The following is a 14,661-nucleotide window of genomic DNA, read 5'->3' as shown; positions in this document are numbered from 1 at the left end:
CTACATATCCCACACTTACAGAAACATATTCCACACATCTCCCTCTCACACACATAGACACTCCCACACACATATACAAGTGCATATCCCACACATACAGAAACACTCCCCACACATATATACAACTACATATCCCATGCACACAAAAACACCCCCCAAACGTATATACAACTACATATCCCAGATACAGAAACACACCCCACACATATATACAACTACATATCCCGCAGATACAGAAACTCCATCCACACATACTGTATATGTGAGCCGCCTTGGGTCCCACTTTGGGAGAAAGGCGGGATATAAATAAATATAAATAAATAAATACATACATATCCCAGATACAGCAATACTCTCCACACATATATGTAAGAAAAAAACTCCACATATACGCAAACACACTCCACACATAAACATATCCTACACATATATACAACACACACCTAACACACATGCCTCATACACACACATATATATATACAACACACACACCTAACACACATGCCTCATACACACACATATACAACACACACATAGAAACACTCCCCACACACAAATAACGAAGCACCCATATACCTCACACACATATATACAACCAACCCACCAACTCACAGGAACACCCCCCCATCACCACCACGCTCAGATCCCCAAAGAGAGAGCCACTCTGTGCAGGGGCTGCTGCTGCTGCTGCTGCTCCTTCTCACCAGATACTCTGGGTGCTCGAACATGTAGGTCATGCTGCATCGGTTCTCCTCGTACTGGACCAGCACCTCCCGGGCGCCCAGCAGCACCAGCGCCATCAGAGCCCCGTAAAGCACTCCCGCCGCCGCCGCCGCCTCGCCCATGGCTGCCCCTCTCTTGGCCCTGGCTCCACATCCACTCCCTCCCTGGCTGGTTCACTGGGCTGCCCTGCCTTGTGGGGAGGAGCTGGGGAAGGGGAAGGCAAAGAGGCGGGAATAAGGAGAGAGGGAGTGTGGTGGGGCCTGGCGCCATCTTAGGGAGGTCGGAAGGGAAGGGAGGGAGGCGCCATTTTAGGAGGGGGAGAGGAAGTGGTAGGCTCCGGGCGCCATCTTGGGAGCGGAAGTGGGCATCCCCCTCTTTGCCCAGAAGGAGCCACCATGCTGGGTCCCAAGGAAACATCTTCCTGGAATTGCAAATGGGCACTCAATTTCCTTGGCTTTGGAAATCTAACAGTGACCCCCCCCCATGGTCCCAAAAAATAAAAGACAAATAAAAAGGGTGTGTGTCAGCCTGCACATTTATGGAATGATATTTATAGATATTTATAGAACCATAGAGTTGGAAGAGACCCCAAGGGCCCTGATCCAGGCCAACCCCATTCTGCCATGCAGGAAATCTCAATCAAAGCATCCCCTGTGAAAGATGGCCATCCAGCCTCTGCTTAAAGACCTTCAAGGAAGGAGACTCCACTACACTCCAAAGGAGTTTGTTACTGTCAGGAAGTTCCTCCTAATGTTGAGGAGGAATCTCGTTTCCTGCAGCTTGCATCCATTGTTCCGGTTTCTGTTCTCTGGAGCAGCAGAAAACAAGCTTGCTCCCTCCTCTATATGACATCCCTTCAAATATTTAAACAGGGCTATCATATCACCTCTTAACCTTCTTTTCTCCAGGCTAAACATACCCAGCTCCCTGAGTCGTTCCTCATAGGGCATGGTTTCCATACCTTTCACCATTTTAGTCGCCCTCCTTTGGAAACCTCCCTGCTGAAGTAGATAAATGATTGTATGTACCGTTTTCCCCTCAAAACAAGACATACCCATAAAATAAGACGAAGCAGGATTTCTAAACATTTGCACAATACTTTTTTTTATCATTAGCGCATATATATATATATATATATTACATTTCATCACTTTCTTGTTTAACATACATATCTTAGATATTCGAAACAAACATAAACTTGGATTCCAGTCTCCTCCTTATCAAATACATAACTAACATAATCATTTAGATGACTTCCAATGTAAATTTTCTGGACAGGTGGTCCTAACTTATATATTCTTTCCACACTCCAGTTATTTGTATCTGCCATTACCTCCTTTTGTCATAGATTGGAGCCAATGGTTCTAAAGGAAATGGAGCCACAAGAAATTCAGGGTGGAAATAATGTGTTTGGAGAGTTATTATGATGTTCCAGAAGAAGACAACTTAACTATATTTGAATAAATGTAGATTGTTGTGCCATACTTAATAAAAACAAGAGACCCCCTGAAAATAAGCCATGGTGTGTCTTCTTGAGGAAAAATAAATATAAGACTGTGTTTTGGGGAAACATGGCATACCTTGAGCTTACAAAAATGAACTTTTACAGTCGCTATTTGGGGTCAGGCTAGAGAGCTGCATGAGACCCTAAACAAGTATAATAATAATAATAATAATAATATTCTCTGCCTATCCTTCGTCAGACTCGTGTGGTGTTCCACATTTGGGACATAAAAGTATACTGTGATAATACTCCCTGTTCTACAAACATCTCCTCTGTTCTAATAACATTTCTTGTTCTATAAACAATAAACTAGGAGTTGCTAAATCTTGTGAAATTAGGAGGAAGGAAGAGGGAGCTGCTTCTTGAATATGTGAAACCTTATAAAAAAACCTTCAGTATCTGGGACTCAGGGGATCAGCAGCTTTTTGGAAAGTAATTCCTGCGCTGAACCCTATGGCGTTACTTTTGCAATAAAGAAACTCGTTTTCCTGACGCCAAAGGTCTCCAGTCCCTGATTTCTGCTACACTACCATCTGAACTAAGACCAGAAACAGAAAACACTGGCTTATGACTAACATCTTCAATTTCTTTCTCCTGTTTGCCTGATGAAGAATCCAGTGTGACCTCGAAAGCTTGCAACATGTAATGGTGCATTTTAGTTGGCCCAATAAAGGTGTCATCATTTGGATGTTATAGGATTTGCTATATGCCAGCACTGCTATTTCTAAATGTTTTTTGGGAGAGCAGGCTTCTGAGGGAGGGAGACAGAGAGAAAGAATATTCTGCCATGTTAGGAACATTGGGAGTGCCATAAAGGGCAGGGCACCTCTGCCAATTTGGCGGGTGTTAAAGTACCTTGGGCCAACTCACACTCTCTCAGCCTCAGGGGAAGGCAATGGCAAACCTCCTCTGAACAAATCCTGCTAAGAAGACCCCAGGATAGGGTCGGCTAAGGGTCTCCATAAGTTGGAAATAACTTGGCAGCCCATCTGGTGCCATCCATCCTTGAAGAGAGGGAAGCAGGCCCAGCTCCATCTAGATTAAGAAGCAGAGCCCTCCCTCCAGTCCATCTGCCTTGGTCCAGGCCTCAGAGGGAGAGAAGAACTGCTGGACCTGAACCCCTTCCCCACCACCATTCCCTTCTCCTTTTTGTGTCATGTCTTTTTAGATTGTAAGCCCGAGGGCAGGGGACCACATAATAATAATTGTAAGCCGCTCTGAGAGCCTTTAGGGCTGAAGGGCAGGGTATAAATACTGTAAATAAATAAAATAATAAATAATCAAAGTACAATAACTCTTTTATGGGCCCAACCAAAATGCACAAAATACATGTTGCAAGCTTTCAAGCTACACTGGCTTCTCCCTCAGGGAAAGGCGTGACAATTGAACCCAAAAAGCTTGCAACAAAGCACAAGTATTTTGTTCATTTTGGTTGGACCCATAAAAGTACCACTCTTTTATGGATTTGGGATGTTATGATTCCTTGCTGTATGACCAACACCGCTACCCCGAAAGCTTGCTTGTTTTTGCTAAGTACTTTGGGCCAAGTCACATTCTTGCAGCCTCAGGGGAAGGCAATGGCAAACCTCCTCTGAACAAATCTTGCCATGTAAACCCCAGGACTGGGTCAACTAAAATCGCCATAAATTTGAAATGACTTGAAGGCCACAATAACAACAACAGCAACCAAGTACAATAACATACAACAACATAGAACAATAAGTCATATGAGAGTGGTTTTTATGGAGCTGGTGGGTTTTAGTTATCCTTTTAAGTTTTGTATATTTTAATGTGCTTTTATATTGTGTATAGAGTTTAATTGTTTCTAATTTTACTGAGTTTTTTTTAAAGGTCTGTGAACTGCCTTGGGTTCCAACAGGGAGAAAGGCAACATATTAAATAAATAAATATCCCGAATCCACAAAACAGTGATTCCTATATAGGGCCAACCAAAATGCAAAAAATACACATTGCATGCTTTCAAGCTAAACTGGCTTTTTCCTCAGGCAAAGGTGCTCCAATTTATCCCTGAAAGCTTGCATCATGTATTTTGTGCATTTTGGTTGGTCCCATAAAGGTATCACTGTTTTGTGGTTTTGGGGTGTTACGGTACTTTTCTGTATAGCCAACACAGCTACCACAGATAGGTTCTTTGGTGTTTTGTAGTCAAATGATCTGTCTCAGGGGAAGGCAGTGGTAATCCTTCTTTGAACAAATCCTGTGATGAAAAACCCATTATAGTAGGGTTGCTGTAAGTCAGAAATAACTTGAAGGCACACAACACACACAATGGCAAAAGCCCTCCAAAGAAACTTGCCAAGAAACCCCCATGGCCTTAGGGTTAAATTAAAGCCACACACAACAACAAACAGTAAAGTACAATAGCATCCCAAATCCACAAAACAGAGATACATTTATGGGGCCAACCAAAATGCACAAAATATATGTTGCAAGCTTTCAAGCTCCATTGGCTTCTTCGGGAAAGATGCCACACTTGAGTCTCAAAAGCTTGCATCATGTATCTTTTGCATTTTGGTTGGTCCAATAAAGATATTGCTGTTTTGTGGATTTTGGTGTTATTGTAGTTTGCTGTAGGGCCAATACAGCTACCCCGGAATATGTTCTTCAGTGCATTGTCTCAGATGAAAGCAATGGCAAACCTCCTCTTAACACATCTTGCCAAGAAACCCCTTGATAGGGTGGCCATAAGTAAAAAACAACTTGAAAGCACACATTTATACATACAGTTTGTAAATGTGCTTCTGCTCCCATAATGCTGGGAGATACAGCCCATTAGGACCAGTCATAACATTCCTTTAAATGTATGTAGATACATCAGAAGCAAGAAATCAGGAAGGGAGGCAGTTGGTAGAAACATTTTGAAATGTGTACTAAGGGAAAGACCAGGGAAATTGGAAAGAAGCTGAATTGGACCAGACACTTGTGTTGATAAGCTGACTTTTTCACAAATGGAGTCCTAAACACTGAGGCAAGTTGGGATATGAGATGAAGTGCTAAAATATATTAACAAATTAAAAATTAATAGATCACCAGATCCAGATAATCTCCACCTAAAAGTTCTTAAACACAGGCTGAGTCTCCCTTATCTGTATTTCAAAAATATTCCAAAAATGGAAACCATTTTCAAAAGGGGCTGAGATAGTGAAACCTTTGATTCCTGATGGTACATAAACACTGTTACCTGCACAATATTATTAAAGTATTGTATAAAAGTACTCTCAGGGTATGTGTGTAAGGTTTATATGAAACATAAATGAATTTAGTGTTTAGACTTTGGTCCCATCTCCAAGATATCTCATTATGTACATATATGCAAATACAGGTATTCCAAAATCTTAAACCCAAACCACTTCTAGTCTCAGGCATTTTGGATACGGGAGACTCAGCCTGTAATCTCAAATGTGAAACTGATGTTCTTCTAGTAAAGAAGTATATTTTTCTACCCATTAGCTTCTGTGCTAGAGAACTGGAAATTCAATATAACTCCAGCCTAGCATTTTGTTTCTAGCAGTGGCCAGATTGCCAAAGTCCACTTTGATTCTGGCTATTGACAGATTTGCCTTTCATGTTGTTGATGATGCTGTCCCTTCAATTCATTTCAGAGTTATGACTCTAAGGTGAACCTATTACAGGGTTTTATGATGAGGAAGTAAATTAGGAATGGGCAGCTATAGCTTTTCACGTGTTATCGGACACAGCCAATGGTAATATGCCCATTGGTGAGGGACCAAAAGACTGTAGTCCAAAAATATCCATGTTGTTGCCCTTCCCTGTGATAGAGGCCCCAGTGCAGGGATGGTAATCATGCAGCTCCCCCAGATGTTGTTGAATCACAACTCTCATCATTCCTCATCACTGACTATGCTGGGTTTGTAGTCCAAGAACATCTGGAGGCTACATGACTACCACCCTTTTCCTAGTAGTTGATGTCAGTGCATAGTGAAACCAATTTGGTTTTACTCTGAACTTCAAAGGTACATCACCCAGTCCCCAAAATAATATAGTGACTCTGGACAGCTCCATTAAAGCGTAAAGCAAAGTCAAGTCATGCCCCATTGATATTGAAAATTACCATCTGCACTAGGGAGGTGATGGATAGAGAACAAAATTAAGATGTAAATAAAGGAAGGATGAATAAAGTCAGTGGGTCAGGATATCCATGCAGCTAAATCCTGTGTTGGTATCTATGTATCTTGTAAGAATTTTTTAAAACTTATATTAAAATATGTGTACTGTATATGAATTGCAATTGTTCCGTTCTCAAGACTTGTTTACAGAATTGCCTATTCTTAAATAAAAATGCTGTAACTAATTTACTTATATAGTTGGGGTTGAGGTTATTTGATGTGTGTGCAAAAAAAGGCACCTCAAATACTGAAGCCTTGCCACATATTTTGAGGAAAATACAGTTGTGAAATACTATACTGGAGCAAAGTATCACTTGTAGACAGAATATCCAGGGTGAGTTTTTCCCCTGCCGATGACAGCCTTTTTGTTCCACTGAAAGGCCCCCGCCTTCTCTTCTGACACTTTCATTCTAAAATGCCAGTTAAGACAATGAAAGAATCTTAGACTTGGAAGAAAGGCCAAAGCCACCTAGTTCAACATCCTTCCAGGGAGAAATATATCCACCTGAATGACTCCTGAAGAGTCTCCATCCCACCTCTGTTGAAAGACTTCCAAAAGTGGAAAAAAAACAGCATGGTAAAAGACAACTGAGTTCATTAAGAAACAGGTCTTCAGTGGATAGGATGGCACAACCTGAAAATGTAGGACTCCCAATAAATCCACACCAGCTCACCAGGGTTAGGGTTTGGGTTTAGGTGTTAGGCTTTAGGGTTAGGGTTATGGTAAGGGTTAGGATTAAGGGTAAGGGTTAGTGTTTATGATTTAGGGTTGAAAGTCCTCCAAAAACGAAAACACCATTCCTGTCGAAGACAAGCAATTTCACTAAGAAATATGTCTTACGCTGATAGGTGAAAATGTTTGGCTTGTGGTAGGTGTGTTTCAAATTGAAATTGCTTCTGGTGTGATGGGATTTCCATTGAAGTCAATAGATTTTATTAAGAAATAGGTCTGCAGCTGGCATGATTGGGCAAGCTGAAAATGCAGGATACATCCTACAGATGTAGGACTCCCTATAAATCCACACCAGTTCACCAGGGTTAGGGTTAGGGGTTAAGATTAGGGTTTACGGTTAGTATTAAGTGTTAGGGTTATGGTTTAACGTTTAGGGTTAGGGTTTATAGTTAGGGTTTTCTATCACCAGTATATGTTCAATAGCATACATGTTATGTTAGAAGAAATCAAAGAGCAAATACATTGAATGCATTATTATTTTACCTAGAAAATTGACCTTTGTCAGATTGTATAGGTACACACCTGTTCTGTGTGGAGACTGTTCAGAATGCTTTTCCCATGCTGTTATTTGCAGAATATTATTCCCTCTTGTTCTCAAGTTCCATGGTAATTGTGGATCCAATATATTCCAAACAGCATCATCCCATACAAGAGGCAGGTATCAGCAGGGTTGGAAATTACAGTGAAAAACATCTGGAGGGCCCTACATTGAGGAGTTCCCAAAAGACATTTGGGAGAGGATCATTTTTGTATCTTTCCCACCATCAGAGACAAATGAGTGCAGAGGACAGGTATTTTGTTTGATGTCATTTAGCTTCCTTTCTCCATTTGTCCCTTCCCTGCCTGGACATGAATTTTCTCTTTTAGTAAATTTGGCAGTTTAGTTAATTCCCGAGTACATTTTAGCAACACTTTTATGTAAACTGATGTGATAAACTGGATTAGGCTATAGTAATTATTGATATTACTATCATAAATAGAACGAAGTATGACATAATAATTTAATATTTTTTTAAGTGATCTGTTGGTACTCACTGTGAACGTATCATCCTTGCAAGTGCATAGGAGCAATCCATAAACAATGTCACACTAAGCTGTTACAACTCTGTTATTCAACTTTAATTCTTATGGCTGCCTCCTATGGAATTATGGGGTTTGTAGTTCAGTGAGGCTTAAGAGCTCTCTGGCTGAGAATTCTAAATGCCCTTTTCTAAACTGCAAATCCCAGGATTCCACAGGAGGCAGGCACAGAGGTTAAAGTGGAATGATAGTGCTATAACTATGTAGTGTGATATTGTTTTATGTCACATAGGTTGTTTCCCCTTGTGCCAGCGCAGAAGACAGGAGTCCATTATATTACAGAGAATGTACTTTTATACACGTTGGTAGCTTTTTATCATGTACTTTTAGAAACTGTTCAGTAAGCTTTACTCATGAAATTTACTAGTTGCTGTTTTTATTCTATTATGTGTTTTACAACATGTGTACATATACAGAAACCTGAAAACAGGCAGAAGTACTAACAAACAGACTCAAGTTTATTTGTACCATTTATTTGTAAAAATATCAATTTGAATGTATTTCAGTATTTATTTGCAGTTAGGATATGCCGTTACAATTAATACAGCATTCAGTAGTTGAAAAAGTTTTTAAACTGTGCTTGAATAAGATTAGGCTGGGGTCCCAAATTAATCTCTCACACCCATTTTGTACAATCATCTAACTTAACTTTTAAAAATCATTATAGATCAGTTACATTAAAAAAAAATTAGCAACAAACTCACTGAAACCATTCAACAATATTTCATACTGTTTATTACAAACATTTCATACAAAATGTAACACTGGCACCAGATTCATATCACCATGGTTTGTAAAGATATATTGCACATGCTAAAAGCATAAAATATGGAGACAAAACTACAAAACATTAGATATTGGCTTTTAATATGTATATCACTGCATTACAAACACATATAATTGTATTTTATACACACTCAAGATTGTCACCATTTTAAAACACCCTTCCCAATAACACTGACCTAAGGTTTTCTTTGTGTAATAAGAAAGTGTTTGCAGCACTTCAAAAAGTTATGCACAATTTAGCAAGTAGAATTTTTTTAAAAAAAGGAAAAACATTCAAATAAGATTTGAAATGAAAATGTATAGGTATTATATTGCTTCAGTATCACTCAAATGAAAGAAGGACATATTCACAATACATACTCAGCATACACAAATATAAAAAGGCACTCTAAAAGTTTCTTAAAAGATGAAACCCAGTTACATCATCAAGTTTCTAAACAGAGTAGACAAAAATGAGTTTAAGCTTTTGTCATACATAATTCATAGTTAAATACAGCAGTTGTTTGCTGCAAGAAGTACCAAAACATAACATGGTGCCCTTTTAGTAGTGATAAACAGAAATCCCCTGAGCTATTTCATCTTACAGTTGAAACAACAGAGATCAGCAAGCAGTAAGTGCCATGCATTACAACCCTGCAGTTGAAGTTCCACGAGAATTAAATAGGAGTTGTCAATGCAGAAATATGAATGTAGAGAGGATGCATGCATTACTACTCATCATCCAGGCCATGCTTCTCTGTCCTAAACACATTTACTGTATTTGAAAGCAAGTTCCACTGATATCAGTGAAACAAACAACATTTAACTTCTGACAATGAAAGCTTTAACAAATCAAACCAGACCAAACCTGATACTTACTATAGCTTAAATACAGTACCTTGTCTACTACAAAACAGTATTGCCATTTAGATAAAAGAACAATTAGAGTGTAATCCATACCCCACTGAAGCTGATTGCAAATATCTCATCATTTCTTTTTCATAGTTGTGGATTTCACTTTTCTTTTTTTATATGCAAATAATATACTATAAAAATATTGCAACTGACTAATTTAAAACATTGTCTTTCCAACAGATTTGGGATTAGTGGTGGGGAAGAAATGTATGACACACTATTCAACTCAGTCCTAAACACATGAATGTGGTAGTCTGAGAAGTTTATCACACAGGATGGATCCCGTACAGGAACTGAACTTAAACTGGAAAAAAGCCACAAAAGCAGGTAGATTTTCAGACAATGTTGGGGGTTAACCAAAACAGAAAGAGCACAAAATCTGCAAAAGCAGGTTGATTTTCACACGATGTAAGGGTTAATGAGCATAAATGCGATATTAACTGAAATGGAAAGCAGACAAAACCCACTCAGAAAATCCCGAAAGTAAAAAGAATGGGCTTTGTCAACTTTCCATTCGGGGTTAATGTCATATTATTGCTTATTAACCCTGATGTTTCTGAAAATCAACCCACTTTTCAAGGTTTTTCCAGATTTTTATATCCTGTTTCTGCATAGAATCCATTCCATATGATCAACTCCTAACTTTATTCAGCGATGCTTACTTGCATGAAAATGTGCAAAAAGCAATCCCCTAATTACTTCCAACTGATCTGTTGAGGAATGTATTAAGTCACTCGAGGGTAACCAAAATAGAAAATATTACTTTGTGTGACACACAGCATTGCAGGAGTGGACATATACATTCACACCTGAACTTCCCATCAATCTCATCTATGAAGTAAAACAAAATCTAGTAGATGGGATTACCATGATTGTGTAGCTCTCACCAGCAGACAGCATGTGATTTTTCTTCCTTGGTCATTTATGTTCCTTTAATTACCTCTCCTGACACTGCATAGAAACTATTACTTTAACCATTGCAGACATTCTCAGAAAAACAAAACATTTAAGATTGTTCTTACTCAAGTTGGATTTTTAAACTTTGTTTTATGAAATACTGTCAATATTTATTTACTTATTTGATGTATATCCTGCCTTTCCTCCAAAATGGGACTTCTTACTCTCCTAGACCAAACATGTTCTCCTGTCTTACATACTGAAGGATCTGATATCTTTCTAGAGTCTAGACAAAACAAATTTTTAGCATGCATCATCAGTCTAGACAGAAATTATTACATCACATGTTACAGACGCATTCCCCTTCTTAAAAGTGCATGTCAAGCACAACTTGCTGCTTGTTTCAGTTTCCAGAACTGTCCTGCCATAACAGTCTCATCTATTGTATTCCATAAAAGTTGTTGCTCTCACTGCTTGACATGTTTGTGGCTACATCTTGCAGTCAGGGATTCACTGGAAAGCCCAGCATTGTGTTTTATGGTGCCCTATAGCCTGAACCCACTTTGTCAGGACCGTAGTAAAATCCAAGCCCACAATCAGGGGTGGCTTCTGCATAAATGCTGCCCTCTTCTTTAAAACACATATAAGTGGCAACTGGGAAGAGATTTTGTTGAAGACAGTGGCAGTTTAAACAAGCATGCATGCAACATGCACACTTATTTCCTCACCAAAATAAAAATGTGTAAAACTGCTTCAAGACATTGGGGTTGGTTTCAGGCCATTCCTTCCACAGGTCAAGGGCTCTGCCCATAAATTATGTTTGTATATCATGGGGGGGGGGGGATTGGCACCCCACAACCATTCAGCAGGGGCCTCTGACCCTATTCTGTATGTAACATTTTCAGGTGGCGGGGCTATTGTAGAGAGATAGGACAGGGAATTTGGTTCCACCAGCCTTGCTGTACATGTTGTACATCTGGATTCAACCCTCAGACTCAAAAAGTGATTTGCTCATGAATGCAGAACTTTGTTAACATTCATGGAACAAAATCAAATAAACTATCATAATTTTTTTTGGTGCGGGAATTATCACACTTAGGCCAGTAAATATTCCCAAAGTAAAGCCATAGTGCAGTTACAGACCTGCACTTAATTCTGCTTGTTTGTATTGTATCTACACTTTAAAAAAAATCCCTGCAGAATTTTTTTTTCTTAATATGTCAACACTGACAAAAATTACTCCAGTAGCAAAAACTGATATATTTCTTGCGGTATATTTTTGTGCCATTATCTTTTTGATTTCAGAATCAAAAGTGAGTATTATATGGCCACTCAAATCTGGCTTGCCTCAATATGTAACATTGGTAAGAACAACAACAAAAATACATACTCCAAAATGAAGGATTCAGTTATCCCAGCATTTCTTACCCAATTGCTTTTTGTCTACAGAAAGAAAATGTAAACAGTTAAGAGGAGGGATCATTTTTTACTATCATACAAAGAACAACCTCCTACAAGGACTATGTTGTAGGTCTACCTCTGTGCAAATCATGCAGTGGGGTTAAAAGATCTCTCATACGTTATGGGATGAAGATAAATTCTCTGTTTAAAACTTTTCTCTTTTTAATCTTCATGGTAAGCAGATGTAATATATTTTGCTCCAAAGAAAGAAAAAGGGTTATTCCCTTCTGACTCTACTGTTAGCCTTTTGGTTTGTATTATGAAACATGGAGCACCATTTCCTTATTGAAGGAATGGACTTACTCCTGGCAATCAATACTATTAATCACACATCATATATCTTTACTCCCTACTGCCCAACTAGGCATAAACAGAGCTGCTCTTTCTTTTACACCCAGCTTGCTGTATAAGAACGAGAAACTGTAGCTGCATCATGTACCCATATCTTTTTCCTATCAAATCCAATATACTAGGCCTAAATTCATAGCTAGTAAGACATAAAAGAGCTAAAGAGTAGAACAAACCATGGTCATTTTTTTTTCTGGGCACTTGTTTCATTTCAAATAAATATAAACGCATTGAACATTAAAAGTATGAACATTATCTAGTCTGGAAAAATAAATTGTGATCAACACAGCATTATCAGTTACAAATGTCCAAGTATCTACTAGAAATTTGTGTCTTTAAGTGTACAATACAACCAAGTTTTTTTTAATTACATAAAACACTGTGTGTGCATGTGTGATTAGAAAAGTTATTTTTCACCTGCATTATTAAAAAAATAACAAAGTCTTCTCATTTATGATACTGAAGCCTTTTGGTCCTCGTGATATAGCTGGTTAGTTCTTTGTATTTTAAGAGTGTCATTCTTCTTTCTGTACATCTTTCTCAGGTGAAGAACAGGGTCCGTTTGACCTAGAAACTTTGGCAGAAGGAGTAGATATTCATAATGCAGATGTTTAATAAGTGAGCTGATGTTAGCAGGCCTTTTTAGTATGTCACAATTCCCTTACGAATTTTCTGACGACTGCTTGACTCTTCTGTTTTGTGTGTGTTTTGGTTTTATCTGCTCTGTATATCTTAGCACATTAATAGTAATTATAGCAAAAGTAATAGTGTACAGCAACTTGATATACTCATACATTACAGATTTTAAAAGTGGGTAATGCTGAAGATAAAAACTACAACACCATTTAGAAATCCTGAAGTAAAAACAAAATAAATGTAAACTGGGAAGTATCGAAAGTATTACGTGCATTATCCCTTTAAGATGATTTTTCTTAGAATTGATCACTGCCTGACAGCACAGGCAACACATGTTTCTGGGGGTCTTTTAACTGCAGAGTGCAAATAAATCGTGCAAGCTTTTGCCAAATAATAAAAAAAAAGTAAGGCAAATCATATCTGCCTTAATAATCTCTTTGCTGCAAGTGGAGACAAGCAAGATTTGGTCCTAAATATTTTCAAATTGTAAATGAAAGTGTGGCTATAATGGCTTTTAAAAGTGCCTTTTGTGTACTTAAGTGCTTAAAACATGTACCATTTAGAATTTGTAATTTCTATAGAAAGTGATGATACTGGCAGTTCTCCCAAAAGAAAACAAAAACAAAACACACCTGTGGCTTTACCTTTGGTTTGTATAACAAAGATACTGAAAAACAGACTATATGACTTAAAAACAGACAATAAAGTGAAGGAAGATCTAAGTTTCTTCCTATGAGCTACAAACACTATTCTGGAAAAATGTCACTGTATTAACAATATGCTATAGCTAACACAGTACTATATATAAACAATGATTCCTGTTTACTTGTGCTGTTAAAATGGAAAAAGGCAGCTTTTGCTTTCTGCATAAAATAGGAGGTAGAGACTTCCACAAAAGCCCTTAGGACCTATGGAATGCACAATAGAGCTGGAAGTAGTAGAACATTAACAAGAATGCATTTTAAAATCTTTACTTTTCTGAAAGGCTCCACTGCAGTTGTAAGCCTTTCATTGCCTAAGTATAGTCATACCAATCATAAGTGTAGGTCAACTGTAATGGTGGGATATTCAGATCTTTTTAAGGGGGAAAAACAACTTAATGCAACCAAGAAAGGAGCACTGAATGTTAAAATCAAAATGTTTCAGAATCAGAATCATTTTCATTATATCCGTTTTCTGCTCCCGCATCATTATTTAATGTTTTACTATAGGAGTTAATGGCACTACTCATACTGGAGCTATTGCAGAGATGAGTCCTGCTCAAATTGTCTTTTTTTAGAGAAACGAAGTTGAGAGCCATCATTGTACTGGAAGGAGAAAAAGGCATCATGGTAGCCAAAATGAGTGCCAGGCAGTCAGCCACGTCTTTGTTAGGAGCGCAAGCCAGGGCTGGTGTATGACCTGGGCACAAATGCAGACAAAGCCATGGTTAGTACTAGGGCTACTAGCAA

At 38.4% G+C, this 14,661-nt stretch overlaps 3 protein-coding genes across 17 annotated transcripts in view; 1 reads left to right on the top strand and 2 right to left on the bottom strand.

Annotated features, from left to right (window-relative positions):
* Nucleotides 1-7,723, bottom strand: part of PGAP1 (post-GPI attachment to proteins inositol deacylase 1) — a 59,989-nt gene extending 52,266 nt beyond the window's left edge. The window contains exon 1 of one of the 2 annotated variants that reach the window (XM_042446289.1): nucleotides 7,631-7,723. Coding sequence is in view for 1 of the 2 variants with exons in the window: in XM_042446288.1 (XP_042302222.1) it covers nucleotides 705-845 (141 nt within the window). In the remaining variant the exon portion in view is untranslated. Of the gene's footprint in view, nucleotides 1-704; nucleotides 911-7,630 lie in introns of those variants that run through there. The other variant, XM_042446288.1, reaches the window with a different exon arrangement.
* Nucleotides 1-14,661, top strand: part of LOC121919574 (coiled-coil domain-containing protein 150-like) — a 475,343-nt gene that overhangs the window by 204,275 nt on the left and 256,407 nt on the right. The gene's annotated exons all lie outside the window — the stretch shown is intronic.
* ANKRD44 (ankyrin repeat domain 44) overlaps nucleotides 8,641-14,661 on the bottom strand; it is a 188,760-nt gene continuing 182,739 nt past the window's right edge. For 5 of the 12 annotated variants that reach the window (XM_042446271.1, XM_042446274.1, XM_042446272.1 and 2 more), the window contains one exon: nucleotides 8,641-14,611. In XM_042446271.1, the coding sequence (XP_042302205.1) occupies nucleotides 14,343-14,611 (269 nt within the window). In that variant the 3' untranslated portion in view covers nucleotides 8,641-14,342. The remainder of the gene's footprint in view (nucleotides 14,612-14,661) is intronic. The other 7 variants (XM_042446280.1, XM_042446279.1, XM_042446282.1 and 4 more) reach the window with 5 other exon arrangements.

The sequence above is a fragment of the Sceloporus undulatus genome, chromosome 1 (genome assembly GCF_019175285.1).
Source record: "Sceloporus undulatus isolate JIND9_A2432 ecotype Alabama chromosome 1, SceUnd_v1.1, whole genome shotgun sequence".
In the NCBI taxonomy this organism is placed as follows: domain Eukaryota; kingdom Metazoa; phylum Chordata; class Lepidosauria; order Squamata; family Phrynosomatidae; genus Sceloporus; species Sceloporus undulatus.
Note: the sequence above shows the minus strand (reverse complement) of the source record. Positions and strands in the feature narration are given on the sequence as shown.